Source organism: Eubalaena glacialis, chromosome 11, assembly GCF_028564815.1.
Source record: "Eubalaena glacialis isolate mEubGla1 chromosome 11, mEubGla1.1.hap2.+ XY, whole genome shotgun sequence".
NCBI lineage: Eukaryota > Metazoa > Chordata > Mammalia > Artiodactyla > Balaenidae > Eubalaena > Eubalaena glacialis.
The window spans coordinates 6,241,815-6,258,901 of record NC_083726.1 but is presented as its reverse complement, the minus strand read 5'-3'; the positions used below and the strand labels follow the sequence as shown (position 1 = coordinate 6,258,901).

Here is a 17,087-nt window from a genome sequence, read left to right as displayed (position 1 = left end):
CACCCCCCAGTGCTCAGCCCACCCCCCCGAGCAGGGTGGCTGCCATGGCCCAGCCTCCTGCCTTTGTCACGACTCAGGAGGCCCCTCCCGAGCTCTCCTGGCCCCCCCCCCCCCGGCTCTCCCAGGCCCTGGGCTTCCATCTAGGCGGTGTTCCCCCCCCAGTGACTACTCACTCTCCAGGTGACCCCAGCGCCCAGCACCCAGTGCAGGACCGGCACGGCGAGGGGCCTGATTTCTGCTGCATCAGCAGATGAAAGAACAGGGCTCTGGAGGCCCCATGAAGAATGAGAGGAAGCGAGGTGACTGAGCCCCTGTCCCCTGCCGGGCCTGGTGGGGGACAGCGTCGGAGATGAACCCGACAGCACAGGGGACCATGAGTCTACCAGCAGCAGCCACAGTCACGGGCACCGGAAGGCGACGTTGAGGTGGAGGTGGGCTGGACTGAAGGGCGAGGGGGTGGGAGGGACCTCAGGCCTCGGAGACCGTCTGCAAATAGCACGACACGCTGACCACAGGGGCGCCAAGGTGAGCCGCCTGCGGTGAGCCGCGGGTCCAGAGGCCCGAGTGCCACACTCAGCTCCCGACAAGCTGTGGGACTTTGGGCAAAGGGTCTTCCACCTGCAGCCTGTCGACCGCGCAGGTTTCTGGCCCCGCCCCCAGAGGCTCTGAGCGGTGGGCCAGGTGTGGGCGCAGCGACCTACAGAGACCCTGCGAGCCCAGGGTCTGCCCTGCCCCTTGATGGCGTCACCCTGGTGGCGGGAGTAGCCCAAAGCCCCTGCCGAGATCTGTCAGGCCTCAGTCGGGGCTAGTCCACCTGTCTTTCTGCCGCCAGGACCACCTGGAGCCCGCTGCGAAGAGGGGTTGGCTACCGGCTCTCCCGGCCCAGCCATGGACTCCCTGACCTCTGACCCTTTCCCCTCGATTCCTGAGCCTTCTAGGATTCCCATCACTTTGGGATAAAGGCCACGCTCCCCGGCAAGGCCCTTACACAGTGGCCCTGGTCTCCCGCTGCCCAGTCTCTACATGCTGGCCCCCCTGACCTCTGGGTCACCCTGCAACCCGTCATGCACACTGTCAGCAGGCTTGTGTCCCTCACCGAGCCCCACAGTGAGGCTGATCTTCCTCGTGGGGTCCCTCCGGAAAGTGAGGAGAGTCAGGCCGACAGAAGCGGCTTCCCTGGCCACCTGGCCAGGAGTGGGAGCGGGGCCTCATGCCCGCCTGCCGCGTGCCCGCGCCCTGCTCCTATCCACCCTGCCTCTGGGTCCCCGCCTCTCCACGTCTGCCCAGAAGCCCCTGCTCCGCCTCGGTCGCGTCCACTCCTGAGCACCACCTGTGGGGGGCGCTCTAACCCATGGTGCTGGACAAAGCCGACCCAGAGCGCCTGGGCCTCTGAGCGGAGCTGGGCCCTGGGGTGCACGCTGGTGGCCGCTGTGATGGTGACAGTGCGTGTGGAGGTCCTGGGGGGAGGAGGTGGCTGGGGGCAGGTGGTCGTGGAGGCCAGGACTGCAGCCCGACCAGCAGGGGGATCCCAAGCCTGAGCGTGAGGGCAAGTAGGAAAGGAGGCCTCGCCAGGCCCCACCTGGCACCCAGCCCCGCCCTCCGCCTGAGGCCACTTCATCTCACCGTCCTCGAGGGGCTGGCCTGGCCTTGGAGCACGTGGTCCGGTGAGGGCTGTTTTCACACTAGTGCCGGAGAGCAGAACCTCCCGGACCTGAGGACGGTGCCCTGCAGTCTGTGGCGAGAGCTGCAGGGGCTGAGGGCAGGGGAGAGGCGAGCAGACCCTGGGGGGAGGTTTCTTTGTACGCTTTGGGGGAATCTCGAATGGCCCAGAAGGACGTGGAGGTTTTATACTGAAGCAGGCGGCAGAGCAGGGCCACAGCAGCAAGCCTCATCCCTGGCCTCTGCCTCTTGCCTTTACTCTGACAGTTAAGGGGAGGGGTGCTGAGGGCAGACAGGGGGGCTGCAGGCAGCCTCGCCCGTGAGGCCATCCTCAGGAGCGAGGGCACAGCATCACATAGCCGTTCCACAGAAGCTGCAGGAGGCTTGGTGACCTGAAGCAGCCTGAGAAACGTCACCTGGCCGGTGACCTTTACTTGGTGCTACGCCGCCCCTCCAGCGGTGTGCGAGCGGGGAGGTTTGGGTGTTAGACCCTTCTCCCCAGAACGCCCACCAACAGCAGCCAACACTCTCCGAGCTCTTACGCGCCAGCCCTGGGCAAGGAGTGGGGAGACAGGCCCGTCACCAGCCCCCCTGCCCTGGAGGGAGTGCAGTGCGCTGCGGGGGTAGAGCAGGATGGTGTGGAGCTGGGCCAGCCACTCACCTCCCTGGGCCTCAGTTTCCTCATCCGAAACGCTGAATGGCACCCTTGCAGGTCCTGGGAACACTGCATATGTCTAGGCACACAACCACTGAGCCCCAAGGCTGCTCAGCAGAGGGGAAGCCTCGTTCCAGATTCCTGATGGCTGCCCCAGGGACACGGGACAGGGGGAAGGACAGGCGAGATGACAGCCTGGGGCTGAGGAAGGCAGGGCCCAGCCCCCATGCACAAACCTCCCTGCTTCCGGGTGGGGCCTTCAGCACTGGTGTGTGCCCCCCAAGCCTCCTCCCCTGTGACTTCTTGGGGCCAGGGCCGGGGGCAGGGCAGAGCGAAGCTGGCCCTTGGGGTCTGCACCTGCCCTTTCTTTCCACAGTTCCAGTCTGTGAGCTGGGCGGGCCTCCTGGAAGGGTCCAGATTCTGAGCACCTGGCTGGCCTCTGAGAGGTGCTTATTCACCCTTCTCGTTCTCCAGGTCCCCCTTCTGACTGCACCAGCCCACCTACGACCTGACCAAGGCCAGGCAGGCCCTGGGCTTCCCGCCTCACCGCCTGGGCCTCGCCATCTCGAGGCTGTATTCCTTGCTGGCAGTAAAATGCTAACGGCCAGGGGAAGAATGGGATGTGACCGGGCACCTGGCGCGTGCCACACGCACGGCCAGGTGCCGCAGGCCAAGGGTCTCACCAGCCTGCTTCAGAGTAGAGACTAAAACCCTCTTTCTGCAAAAGAGGAAGCCGAGGCTCAGAGACGTGAGTGCGGCGATGCGGGCGCAGAGCCCAGGTCTGGCTCCGGAGCCTGGGCCGGGAACACAAACCAGGAAGGGGAGTCGCTGTTAGCGCGACTGCCATCAAGTGTCCCTGCTCTGAGGACAAGCACACAGCCCGGCTGAGCAACCCCAAACCGCCCCAACTTCCTCGGGACAGACCAGGAAACCCCGCCACGGAAAGCCCTGAGCTCTGGCTACGCGCTGGTCAAGAGTCAGCGGCCGCCACCTGGCCTGCCCTTGGCTGGAGCCAGCTAGAGACCCCCACGTGGAGGCAAGCGTGGGCTTGAGGGGCAGGCCCTACCCAGGTGGGTGGGACGGGAACCAGTGGGCAGGGGTACCGAGGCGCTTGGTCACTGTCGTCTGTTTCTATACTCTGGGGCTCCTCTGAAAACTGTACTGAGAAAAGAAGAGGTGCCTTGGCCTCTTTGGGGTGCCTTCCATTCGTGGCTCTGGGGGACAATCAGTATTACCACTCCAGGGCCCTCCTGAGTGTGGCTGGGCAGGGGGGCCATGCTGATCAGGAAAAACATCAGGAAGTGGGCATGGGGAGGGGCGATCAGGCAGCCAGGGACACTGAGGTCACATCCCTGAAGGGACTGGGGACCCACGTGGACCAAATCCGGAAGGAAAGAGTTACAGCAGGACAGAGAGGGAACTGGGGACAGAGAGGGGGCCGGCGGACGGGGTGGGGCGGCCTCGTACATGAGGTTCAGGCCCGGCAGGAGTGCGGAGGGCTCAGGTGTGCCCCAGCCCACGCTTCCCGGTAGGTGCGCTGAGCCCACTGCCCACACAGCTGCAGGGACCCCCTCCACCTGCAGTCCCACCTCACAGAAGCCGCCCTCAGGGTCTCGGGGAGGGCGTGCCCACACCCACCACTCCCTGCCCTTGCCCCACTCTCATTTCTGGGGGCTGGGAAAGTGGCATTCAGAAGTGTGCTGTGTGTCAGCTGCCTGTGGAGGTGAAGTCTCCCACGGCTTTCACACTTGATGAGATGAGCCTACAGACCGGCTAGAATCAGACTCAAATTTTGTCTGAGGCCCAGATGGAGGGGAAAGCTCTAAGGCCCCAGGCTCCAAAGGAAGCCAAGGGACTTACGGCTGGCTGCTCTGCGCCTTCTCAGGACAGGGGCTGGACTGCTCCCTCTAGCCAGACTTGGTCCCCGGAGTGCCAGGGCCCAGGTGCCAGGATCCCTGGTTCTGCCCAACTCACAGGGGGGCTGTGGGTGAGTCCCATCCTCTCCGAGCCTCGGTCCACCCACCCGGGGCCAGCCAGTGCCCTGCCTCCCCTTTTTTTCTCTGATAAGCCCTGCCTGGCACCCTCCCTCTCTCCCAAGTTCGACCTCCTGACACAGCTAAGTCACCAGGTCCCACCTCCTTCCACCAGCCCATGGTGCGTGTGTGTGAGAGAGACTGAGGACGTGTGTGTGACTAAACTGAGGACAGGGGCTCAGAGCCTCAGCCGGGGACCCCAGCTGACCAGAGACCAGCCACACGTGGGATCAGTTCAGTGACAGGGGTGAAGTCTGACCACCCCGGTTCTTCCTGAACACAAGCTCAGTGCCTGGGGCTCAGCCCTGTTAGCAGGGAGGCTGTGGCTGGAGGGGAAGGTGCCTTTCCCGGGCTGCAAGGTTCACCCGCCATCTCCCTCCAGCTGGCCTTCCTGCTGAGCCTGACCTGGGGAACTGCCCTGTGTCGTCACCCCCCTTGCCTCAGATCTACCCTTCCCATTGCCAGGCTCATCCAGGCTCCAGGTCCCGCCCTTTCCTCGCCAGACACCTGCCTGTGTGAAGATGAGCAGCAAGGCCCTACTCATCCCTGGGCACCTCCTCCAGGAAGCCTTCGTTCCTGCTCCGAGCCAACCAGCTTTTCCTGTGCTCCTGCTCTGCGCAAGGCCCTGCACTGTGACCCCAGGGGCCATCAGAGCTGGCACAAACTTGACCTCTGTCCCTAGTCAGGGGGTCCCAGACTTGTGACAAAACAGGGTGCTGGTGGACGAGGGGAGAGCAGTTGGGATGGGGGTGGCAGGGAAGGTCCAGTTAGGTCTGGATAAACCTTTGCCAGGTAGAACTGTGCAAGATGGCACCTGGGTATAGGGTGGCAGGTGACATGACTCACCAATGCAGGAAGCCTGGGACAGGCTGCATGTACGGGGCCTGAGGGACAGGTGGAGGGTGGCTTCCAGGCGGTGACTGAATGTGTGGGTCTGGAATTAGGGGTTGGACGAGGTGGCCTGGGACACAGGTTGGTGAAGTTAGGAGAAACCCAGGGACCCTAGAGATGGTGGCTGCAGAAAAGAAGTGGTGGGTGGGTGACCCCTGAGAGGACAGAGTAGCCGGGAGCTGGGGAGAAGGAGTGTGAGTGTCAAGAGAAGTGACCTCTCAGGGTGGCTGTGTGGTTATATGAGGCTGGGGACAGCATGGGGTTCGGTCTGTGCCCCCCACATGTCAGCCATTGCTACCGTCATTGCCGCACTCTGCCTGTCTCCCCTTGCCTTCCAGGTCTCCAGCCCCTCTGGCCCCCATCCTGGAACTCTCTCAACAGCTCCCTTACCGGGTGCTGTCTCATGTGTGTGCCAGGCCCCAGCCATCCGTCCGCGCACACCCCCGTCGTCTGAGGCCAGCCAGGGAACGTATGATGGTGCTGTACCCATTCAATGGAAGGGGAACCTGGGCTCCCTGCCCAGGGGTGCAGAGGGGCAGGGAGATGGGGAGGTGCCAGCTGTGGGAGTGCAGGGAGAGGAGTTCCTAGCTACCTTTCTGTGCCTCAGTTTCTTCACCAGTAAAATGGGAATTACTGTAGCACCAACCCTCTAGGTGGCTGGGAGGTGGGACTGGGGACAATGCCAGACCCAGAGGGAGCTGGGACTAAAGGTTAACTATTGCTGTGGTCACTGGGCCTCGAGCACAGGTACCTCTGCTTTCCTGGGCTTAGGGGGACCCTTCAAATGGGTTGGCTGTGAATCTGCTTTCAGGAGGGAAGATTCCACCTGGAATGGATGCTGAGCCTACAAATCTGAGCTATATCCTGAGCCTCGGGCCTGCTCTTCTCCTGACTTAGGGCCCTGGACGTGGGAGTGAGTCCACAGGCCTTGAACCTTGGCCCAGACTACTGCTCACTGATGGCGTGGCCTGGGCTGTGTCTCTTCCCTTTTCAGGGCCTCACTTCTTCGCCTGTAAAGTGGGGACAGCTGCCTCTCAGGGCTGTGGGAAGACACTGGGGGTGCTGACTGGAAAGCCGAGGGAGTGAGCCGAACTGCACTGACCGCCTGGGGGAGCAATGGGCGCTGGGGAGGCTGCAGGGGCCGCCGGAAGCCCACCGAAGGGGCGGGGGCGGGGTTTCGGGCACCATCCAGCGCGCCCACACTTCTAGCCCTGTGCTGGGAGATTGGTGGTCCCGGGGATAAAGCCAGTGAAGAGGGCAGATGTGGGCTCTGTCTCAGTGGAGCTCACAGCAGCCAAATGACCTGGAAGGTTCTTCCCAGCCCAAGTTTGAACCATCTGTGGTCAGCAGAATAACAGCCCCCTAAAATGTCCATGTCTTAATCCCCTGTGACCCTACGTGGTAAAAAAGACTTTGCAGATGTGATTAAATTAAGGAGCTCGAGATGGGAGATTACCCTGGATTATCTGGGTGGGCCCAATGTGGTCATAAGGATCCTTAGAGGTGGAAGAGGGAGGTCAGAGAAAGAGGTGTGGTGACGGAAGCGGGGTCAGAGATGCAGGGCTGCGGGCTTTGAAGATGGACGAAGCGGCCACCAGTGAAGGAATGTGGGTGGCCTGTAGAAGTAGAAAAGGCAAGGCAATGGATTCGTTCCTAGAGCTTCCAGAAAGAACGCTGCTGACACCTTGGCTTTAGCCCAGTGAGCCCCAAGTCAAATTTCTGACCTACAGGAGATAATACATTTGTGTTACTTGAAGGCACTAAGCTTGTGGTAACTTGTTAACAGCAGCAATAGGAAACTAACACAGCATCTATCCCAAGCATACTTGTGGGAAAAGAGCTGATTTAAGACCTGGAGTTGACAAGTCTGACTCACAGTGTCTCATCAATCTTGCTGTAAGCAGGGTCCCAGGCGGCCTGTGGTAAACTTAGCTGGGGACTCAGATGTTTCACACAAGTCAGTTGGCCAGATAATTGAAATTTATCCCTCCAACCGTCAAATCCAAACATTTTAACTGATTTTGATGGGAATCTAAAATCAGTTACATATTTGAGGCCTCTTTAAACATAACTGTACCTGTTCTTGGCCTGTGCTCAGTGACTGGGGGTAGCTGGAAACAGCAATTACTGGGTGCAGATGAGACCCCAAGAGTGGGGCAGAGCCACCTGGCCCGAATGGCCCCAGGCCACCGTGCTGCAGAGCCCTGTCCCTTCAGGGACGCCTCTGAGAGCCCCGGGCCAGCAGCCAGCGCCGTAATGAGGGAGAGACGCTGCCGGAGTTCAGTCAGCGCTTGGGTTAGTGTTTCAAAACCCGGAACCCCGTAGCTGAAATGCTAGCCCTTGGGGAAACAAAAGCAGGCAGGTTCCCGGAGAGGAACCGAGAGGCTCAAATGTGGGTAAAGGGTCCCACACATTTTGTATGAAGCTCTGTTTTTTGCTTACATCCTGGTTCTTGGCTGTGTTAAGAGGTGAGACTGCTAATTAAACGACTTGCAGACATCTAAGGGGCTTGTAACCTCTGCAGTCCGGGCGCAAAATATTTCTGAAATAGTTCTGGCTCAAATAGCCTATAAAAACACATAAAACCTAAATTCTCCATCTCCATTTGGGGAAGGGATATTGGGGCGAGCAGCCTGCAGTGAGGAGGTAGGTCACTTACCCTCTCTGAGACATGGAAGGGGCTTTCACCCTGGGCCTGCAGGATAAGTCTGTTGCTGAGATGTGGTCACCACCGAGAGTGGCGAGGACGGGCGGGTGCTCACGGAGCCTCTCCGGGCTGGCAAGAGCTGTCCTGCGCCCACTCGCTTGCGGAGGGGGAAGGGAGTCCTTTCTCTCAGTCCTGTCTGACCCACCCTAAAAACAAGCTCCAGCCACACAGGAGATAATCGGCACCTCAGGGCCGGAAGATGCCTGCCGGGCCATCTCAGCCACCAGGTGACCGCAGCACACGTGCCCTGCTCTGGTGGAGCCGTGTACCATGACTACAACGGGTTCTGCTCACAGACCACCACTGTGGGGCATTCCGGCCCCCAGGCTCCTCTCACAACAGTCCCTTGTCTCTGACCTCCCATGCTGGCCAGCGCAGCAGTCAGGGGAACCCAGTGTCTGACCTTGCCGTGGACTCCTCAGCATCTCGGCTTCCTCATCTCTTCCTGGGCCACAAAACAAGCTCCTTCCCCTCTGTCTCTTCTACCCCCATCCCCCTACCCACCCCACCCCCACCCCAGGACCTAAAACAGGGCTCCAGCGGCCCACCAGCCCCAGGATCCACTGGGATGAACTGCCTGTGCTCCCTTCCACAGGCTGGCGATGCTGACCCAACTCCGTCTAGGCTGCTCTCTCCACACGGGGGCCGGGCTCTGAACGTGATGTCCCAGGTGTGCTCTGACCAGTAGGGCAGAATGGGGATGGTCACCTCCCTCACCTCCACTCCTTGCCTCTATTAACCGAGCCTGGGAGCAGCCAGGCCTCATGGGGTCTACTAGTTGGGCTTGAAGCCCAGCAGGATCCTAAGTGTGTCCCACGTGGGCTGCTCTCAGAGGAGACAGGTGCTAAGAGTTACGAGCTTTTGAGGGGGGAGCTCACCTATGCTCTAGAGAGTGCCTTTCCTGGAAGCTTCTGAGGATAGTGACCTAGTGCCAGGCGTGTGGTCTTGGCCGTTGGCCCTTGTCCCCCTGTTTTAAGTGTTGTCAGGAGACCAGAGGAGGGAGAGGTCTCTTCTGTCTGTGGGGCAGGACAGGTTCTAAGGGGGTGGGGTGGGGACAGAGAGGTGGGAATGCAGGGGCAGCCAATCAGCATCCATCTCCCTGGCCCTTCCTGTGCCTGGCACCGAGTCCCCCGATCTGCTCTCCCAACTCTGCCTCCCAAGCTCGGGGTGAGGGGACCTGTGTCCTCGGTGCTCCCTCCTCACCTCCCAGACCCCGCACCAGGATCTGGCTCTGAGCCACTCTCTCTGCCAACTCTAATTAGAAAAAGCAAGTACCCACCCACCTGCTTCATGCCAACTCAGCTCAGCCCTCGTCGGCCACCATCCTCTTGCTGGGAAGGGTGCTTGGCACGTGGGGGCCCAGTTCCTGGTCCTGCCCTGCTCTGGTGCTCTGGCCTCAGGCAGCAGTGCCCACCTCTCCTGTGAGTGAGGCCTAGGGGCCTGGGCCCTCTTGGGCCTCAGGGCACCAGCAGCTCTTAGGTTCCCATCACCCACTGCCAGCCACCTCTTCAGAAAGTCCTTAGTACTGACTCACCCTTTTGTGCAGGGCAGTGGACACACCTGATTGCCGGAGCCTCTAAGCCCATCCCTTCGTGGTTTCCAGCTCTTCCCAGGCCAACCCAGACGGCCCAAGTCAATGAGACAGCCTCGTACAGAGAACTTGCAGAGAGTGGGCTTCTAGCCTGAGCTTGTCCCTGTGTAACCAGAGTGAGTCGTCTGGCCTCTCTGGCCTGTAGTGCTCTCATCTGAGAACAGGGCTATATCTGTCCTGCCCAGCATGGACCGGGGGTTCACAGAGCTGTCGGCCAGCCCATGGCTTCCTTTGCTCCTCAAAACCTCACTGGGGGAGACCTCAAGCCTACTCCCCAGCACTCAAGGCCACATCCCTCCCTCAGCCCCACTCAGACCTCTCTCCTCCCTAGATGCCTGGGCTCCTTTGAGGTCCCTACGAGGACCACAAAACTAAGTGACCTCTCTGGGACTTTTAGGCTCTGACCTCCATGGTCCTGTGACGCCAACACTTAAGATGGCTCACGTGGCCGTGACCTCTGGGTTAAGCTCAGCTATGCAGGGTAACGTGTGACCTTGGGCAAGCCAGGGCACCCCAATGAGTCTCAGTTTCCTCCTCCGAGATGTGGGAAATGCACCACCTGACCTCACAGCTCCCAAGGCTGGTGTGACCTAACAGGAGTGCCACAAAGAAGGTCGTGACAATCCCAGGTGACCCGATAGCTGTGCTCCAGAGGCCTGGCAGCTAGTGCCACCCAGGGGCCAGCGACCCCAGAACTGGCACTGACTGAGGGCCAGAGGAACGAATGAACGTGGAGACAGATGGCTCTTCTGTTCTGCAGACCGAGCTCGGTTGCAGAGCAGTTATTTTCTCCTTTTTCCTCACCCTGCCCGGGATCAGCCACACCAGCAGGCCTCCAGCCGCCCAGAGCGGCCCCAGGTGTTTCTGGGCAAGCCTCCCTAGAGTCTGGAACCAGCCCAGGGCAGTGCTCAGAGCGCAGCGGACATCAGATGGACCACCAAGGCAAGTGGGGGCCCGAGGGGAGGGGACTGGGGAAAAGTGGGCTGAGACTGCCAGCCCAGTGGGCTTGGGCTGGGGTCATTCACGGACTGGGGAGCCTTGGGGCCAGAAGGGGCTGCCAGGTGACCCTGACCGGTCCTCCCCTCTCTGGGTAGCAGATTTCCCAACTATAAAGCAAGCAGGGTGGATTGGACACCCCTGAGACCCTGCTGCCCCGCATCTAGATGTAGTTATTTTCCCCCTGGACGTGGCTCCTCTCTGGCGAGGAGACAGATAAGGACGTGCTGCCTGAACCCCTGTTCTACACTAACACCCACTTTGCTTCTGCGTTTCAGCGTTGCTTTGCTGACCCTGGAATCCTCACTGCACATGTGGGCATTACTGCGAGTAGAGGGGGTTTACAGAGCACATCTCTTTACACGCAGAAGCCACTAGACATTGGCTCTGGATTCTTTGCTACAAACACACAGAGAAATACATGTATTCGATGAAGGGTAAAAACCTTAAAAAGGAAAAAGTGAGTTCACATCTGGAGCAGAGCCCCTCACACTCACCCACGGCACGCCTGACCACACACACGTGGGCACACCACACGGATGAACAGCCCCCACACACGCACACCCCACATGCCAGCACAGCTCTCACAGCCTGACATACAAGTACGCACACAGACACCCCACACGCCAGCACGTACCACACACACACACACACACACACACACACACGAACAAAGGTGCAAGTACAACAAAGGAAGTGGAAGAAAAGTGTTACCCATGAGGAGCCGCCGTTTCCCCCGCTTGTCCACATCAGCTACTGACGTGGCACTGAACTGAGAGCGCTCAATTGCAGCCTCATCCTTTTCTAAAACACAAGTAAGGGACAAACACGGAGCCGGTGGTTAATGAGAGCCCACTTCCCGCGGCCCAAGACAGTCAGCCTCTTGGCGTGGCGCACACCAAGCCAACACAGCACGCCGGGCCTCGCCAAGGGGCTAATCCCAGGAACCTCCAGATGGCGTGTTCAGGGCAGAGCGAAGAGGCGGCAGGGCGGGGGAGGGGGGCAGAAGAGGGACGACCACAAAAGGACACGGATGGGACATAGGGCCCATCTGCAAAACAGACACAGGAGGAGGCTGAGGTCAGAGCAGACAGGAGCCACGTGCGGAGGGCCGGAGAGGTGGACAGCACCACCGCGGAGCTCGCGAAGACCCAGGCAGTTGCAGACACCCCGGCTCGGGCTGAAGAGGCAGGCACAGGACAAGGCCCAGGACAAGGGGACAGGACCCGCGAGGTCCGGTGATGGATGCGCCTGGACAGCAGACGCCCTGTCTCAAGGGCGTGAACATGTGTCAAACACTCATGCAAAATTAAGAACAAAACATACGGAGGGACAAACACGCATACACTCAACGGTGGATCCAACCGAACAGACACAGAGAAACCAGGGGGTCGATTTGGGCAGCGCTGGTTGCCTGCTTGTCTATGGAGGACTGGAGCGAGACGCTCCAGTGCTCGACGGGGGGCTGCAAAGAGGGGCGGTCGTTTTAGGAGCGTGCAGAGAGAGAGACAGCCGGCTGGGCAGCCGGGAGCTGCCGGGATGTTTCCCGTAGAGGAGCACGTGAGATGCGTGGGGACATCCGCTCCCGGGGGAGCCCGAGGAGCAGTGAGCAAAGGCAGATGAAAGGTCCTCTGGGCCAGCAGGGAGTAACGGCCCAGGGCCCAGGAGCTGGGTCTGGGAAAGGATTTCTAAGGAGAGGGGAGGGGAAGGGGTAGGGAGAGGGAAGTTATGTTAGAGAGCAGATCCAAGCAGGGGCCTTCACGTGCAGCGGACACTAAAGGATAAAAACAGAAGAGAGGATGAGCCAGGTGGACAAAGACACGAAGTGTTAGACGAGGCTGGGCGCGTGTCCGGGGGCTGGAAGAGGCGGCTCCACTGCAGACGCAAACGCTGCGGGAGACCCCAGCAGACGAGACAGGAAGGGGGCCGGCGGGCCTGGGAGAGCCCCCGGGGGGACAGTGGAGACAGGGAGAGAGGTGGGAAAGGAGGTTCTAGATGGGATCAGGCTGCAATAGAGACACTGGTCTGAGACCGGGTTCTGCTTTGAATTTTTTTTTTTTTTTTTTTTTTTTTTTTTGGTTCTTTGGTTTGGTTTGGCTTTTGGCTCTGAAAATAATTAATGAACGTCAGTTATCAGACAAGACAGGCAATCAGGGACCATCACCAGAAAAGCAGGAGGAATGAGATAAAATGAAACCCAAAATGGCTGTCTGAGAGGAGAGACCACACAGAGGAAGGGAGGACCACGCAGGCAGCACCTGGGACGACAGCCGGGACTGGGACGCGACCACTGGTGCCCGGCCCCTCCGCCCGACTCCCCCGGGGTACAAGGGAGCAGAGCCACAGGGGACAGAAGGTGACAGCAGACTCCGGGCTTCATGGCTTTGCTTGCTTGCCAACCCTTTTCTGTTACTTGAAAGTCCCTCAAGAAATATCTTCTGAGTCGATAATAAAAAAACAGGGCTTTTAAAAAAATGAATATGATAACTGACTTGTGGGGGGTTGCTGAACTTTGCCAGTGTTGAAGAGAAAGAAGAGGATGAACTCTGGGCACCAACTTTGAAATTCCTCTTTTTCTCAGTTAAAAAATTGGCTGTCATTTTTGAGTGGGGAAGGAACTTACTAGTGATTATAACTTGAGATAATCACAAATACTCAAGCTTCCCCTTAGAAATAAGGACCAGGAGGACGGAGGTGACAGAGACTGAAACTGACACTCTTGTAACAGGTGAGGTGACACCCGAGGGGTGTCAGGAGGGGGCACCCGAGAAGAAGGGGCTCTAGGTGGGAGAGGAGGTCCGGCGAGAGGCCCCGTAGCTCGGGAGTGGAGAGCAGTTAAAAACACCCAGACCTGATCCGGGATTCACACCAGCCCTCTCCCCTGGTGTTCTAGACAACCAAGACTGAAAGCAGTTTTCTGAGAAAACCTCTTGGTTTTCCAGATGCTGTGGGCAGCTCACACCACCAAGGAGGTGGTGATGCAGGCCAGCCGAGTCTCCGGTGTGTCTCCACATTAGGGGAGGAAACCCCTGTGCTTCAGGAACAGAAGCTGCCCTCCAAAGGTGCACACACCACCCTCCTCCCCACAGATCACCTGCCTGGGACCACCTGCACGCGGAGGATGAGGCCCCTCAGAAAACCCGCAGTGACACAAAGCAGAGGCGCTTGGTCTGGGTGGATGGGCCACCCTGGGAAGTGTTCACAGAAAGCTCCCCTTGGGGTCGCCCGCCAGCCCCATCAGTACCGTGGGGGGCTCCCTTTCTTTTCTCCCCTAAGCTTCCTTCTTGGAAACCAGGACGCAGTGGGGCGTGGCCACTTCCGGGCCACATGGGCACCCCGGGGGGAGGGTGGCGCAGAGCGCTGGTGCTTGGCGAAAGCGCTTACTCACCGATGCACGTCCGACCGTCTGAGTGCAGGGCGTACTTCTGGTGGCAGCCGCACATGGGGCCTGTGTCCGTGTCCTCACAGCTGTGCTGGCAGCCTCCGTTTCCATAGTTACAGGTTACTAGTTAGGCCCAAAGTGTACATACGTGTGTATAAACAGAATGACAACAAAAACGATTAGTTTATCGCCGTTGGTTGTTTCTTTAAGGGATGGGGGGAGGAAAGTGGGGACATGAGACAGTCAGTGCAGAGGCACACATTTCCCTGGACATCAGCCCCTCTGGGGTCTTGGATGGAATCGCTCACTCCCTAGAGGCGAACTGGGGTGGGACAGAGAATGGACTTTGGGTCGTCTGGGCTTCGAACAGAGCTGGCACACAGCTGATGCACTCAGATAGTGTTAGTTGAAGAAAGGGATAAGCTAGACAATTTTATGCTTCCTAGGTTGCAAAAGACACTTTACAATAGCCTGTCCCGATGGGGCAAATGTCTGTTAATACCAGGCATACTCTTCAAGGCGGTGGGAGGGGGCAGGCCTATGTGAGGGGTGGCGCTCATTTCCTTAGCTCTCGCAGACTTTTCTTTCTTTTGCTTACGTCTTGGGGCATGTGGAAGGATGTCCCCACGGATGCCTATTCCCTCCAAGTCCCAGCAGCCACCTCAATCTCTATCCACTCTAAGCCCTAATCCTCCCAAGGAAATGTCCAAACAGACAGAACATATGCAAATTAATGGCATCTCAGATGCAGGTTTGAAAATGACCTTTTATTTAAACGTGTTACATAGGGCGCAGTGCCTATGGCCTGGAGGAGCTGCTGCCCTTCAGCCCAGGATCTTAAAATGTTTCACAGCATCAGCAACCCGGGTCACTGAAAAGGGGGCTGAATAAGCAGGAGCCCGTCTGAAGTAGGGAAAAGGAGAAATTCAAGTTTATTGAAAAGAAAACACATTGTTCTCTCTTCCCGGGGTGAGGGATATCGCAAAAGGAGATCCAAGATCTCCATGGCAGGGCTTCTTGCTGTCCCTGCTTTACTCTGCTGTAAGGTGACAGGGTGCCCGTCATCTGTATGCAAAAGGTACACTGGGGCCTTGAGGACAGGGTGTCTTCCTGGAGACCTTACCCATTTGTCCAGAATTCTATCTACACTCTGAATTTATTTGAAAACCCTAATGATGATCAGGTATGCAGAAGTAAATCTCAGACCAACCACGGTCAGAGGAGCAGAAAATTCCAAACTGGCAGAGCCTGAATGATGTTTTATCAGGTGACCCATGAGCAGGGCTGGGGCCAGAGGGAGGTCACTTGGTGGCAACTCCCCGGTGAAGGATTCCAGGTGTTTCAGAACTGAGCTCTGCAGCTGAGTTTCCCAGGTACTCCTTTCACCCAGAGAACAGCACGGAGGCTCTGGGGTTTCCAACCTGAGCGACGCTGGCCCCGTCAACCTGGCCACACGCAGTCTCCCTGCCAGGTGAGGAGGACGCAAGGAGGATGGTCCCTGCTCATTGTCCCAGACACTGTCCTCAGCGACCAGTGGCCCTGGCGGGCTGCCTCTTCCACAGGGAGCTTGTGACCATCCGAAGGAGGGACCCAGCTTCCGGGGCGACACTTCAAGGACATGCAGAACTGCTTCAGGAAACAGCTGGGGCTTTGTCACCAAGCCCTCTGGCCCCTCTGTGTGGGAGTGTCTCTTCTCCCAGCATTTCTGGGTGCCCGGCAGTCTGGAGTCAGGGCCTCTCATCTCTCTGCACGGAAGGAGCCTCAGGGAAGCCAAGGTCCCAGGGGGCTGCCGCTTAGCACGGATCTCAGGTGAGGAGAGAGCCCCACCTTGGGGTGGACATCATGTGCCTTTCCGGACTGAGAAAAGCCCCATTCAGGGTGGGCAGGGGTGGACCAGTGATGGGACAGTTCTTTCCAGGCTCTGGGCTCCAGGAGATGGACGGCACCCTGCAAGTGACTCTAAGGAGGACACGGGCCTGTCTGAGGCAACCGGAGCGAGGGCCACTTTCTCTTGCTCCCTCTATACAGGCCCGCATGCATCTCCCAGACCACACAGGCCGAGCTGTGAGCACGTAGAGAGCCTATAGCACGTACACGGAAGTAAATACTGGAGCCCTGAGCTCCGGGAAGACCCAGAGAAGGATGGAGGAAACCTCCTCTGGCCCTGGAGTGAGTCCTGGGCTGTGGAGGGAGGAAAGTTTGGGCAGAGTCCCCTGTGGTCCCGCTTGTTCATAGCGGCTGCCTAGGCCAGGCCTCAGCCCCCGACCCAACTCCAGATCTAGAATTTCCTGGGCCTCAAGTGAGCTCAAGGGCTAGAGGGAAGTCTCAGAGCTAACTTTACGCTAATCCACATTAACCGCACAGAAGAAACCAAAGCTGACGGGGTGGACAGCCAGGGGTGCTGTCCCTCGGCAGGAGGGCTGCAGGGCAGTCACCCACTCCTGGGCTCCAGGATGGGTGCTGGACTCTCCACACACCTTGGCAACACCCAGCCACTGAGCAGAGAGGGTGGGACTCTATCCGCTTTACCAAAAGTTCGGGGCGCGGGCTTAGCTCTTCTCTGTCCGGGTGGGGTGGGGGAGTCTTGGCCGTGCACGGAGCCCTCCTTATCCCTGACCTCTCAGACCAGGTTGGTCCCTCAGGAGATGCTCTCTGAGCAAACCGTCCCCTTGTAGCACTTGTAGCACTTGCCCCACACGGAACTATAGGATTAGGCAGCCAGTCAGTCAGTCCCAGCCACTTCCTGGGGCCCACAGCTCTCTCTCTCCGGCACCTAGCACAGGGCTTGGCCAGGGTGGGCGTCAGCCAGTCTTGCTGACTGAAGGAATGTGCTTTCCTCCTGGCAGAGCCTGTCAACAAGCCTGCCCACGCCACACATGCTGGTCCTTGGCCTTTGTGCTGAGGAAGCTCAGATTACCCCACGGGGAGGACTGGGAAGCTGGAGTTATTCCTTCTCTGTTCTGAAGGTTGCCAGGTGGCAGGAGGTTTCTCTGCAGCTAAAGGGATCCATCTGGTGTAGAGGACAGGAGGCCCTGAGTTAGAGCCAGGCATTTCCCCGTCAACAGCGTCCCTGATTGGTCCTCCCCTTGGTGACAGCGTACGTGTTGATCACTGCGATCCCGCAGGAATGACTAGAAGAGGAAGCTGGTCCACATCTGGGACCAACCTGGGCA

At 59.0% G+C, this 17,087-nt stretch overlaps 1 protein-coding gene across 2 annotated transcripts in view; it reads right to left on the bottom strand.

Moving 5' to 3' along the window:
* The window catches only part of SCUBE1 (signal peptide, CUB domain and EGF like domain containing 1), a 133,116-nt gene that overhangs the window by 43,655 nt on the left and 72,374 nt on the right, over nucleotides 1–17,087 (bottom strand). Inside the window, exons 6-7 of one of the 2 annotated variants that reach the window (XM_061204418.1) lie at nucleotides 13,921–14,037; nucleotides 11,247–11,336 (exon numbers count right to left, since the gene is read on the bottom strand). In XM_061204418.1, coding sequence (XP_061060401.1) covers nucleotides 11,247–11,336; nucleotides 13,921–14,037 — 207 coding nt within the window. The remainder of the gene's footprint in view (nucleotides 1–11,246; nucleotides 11,337–13,920; nucleotides 14,038–17,087) is intronic. The other variant, XM_061204419.1, reaches the window with a different exon arrangement.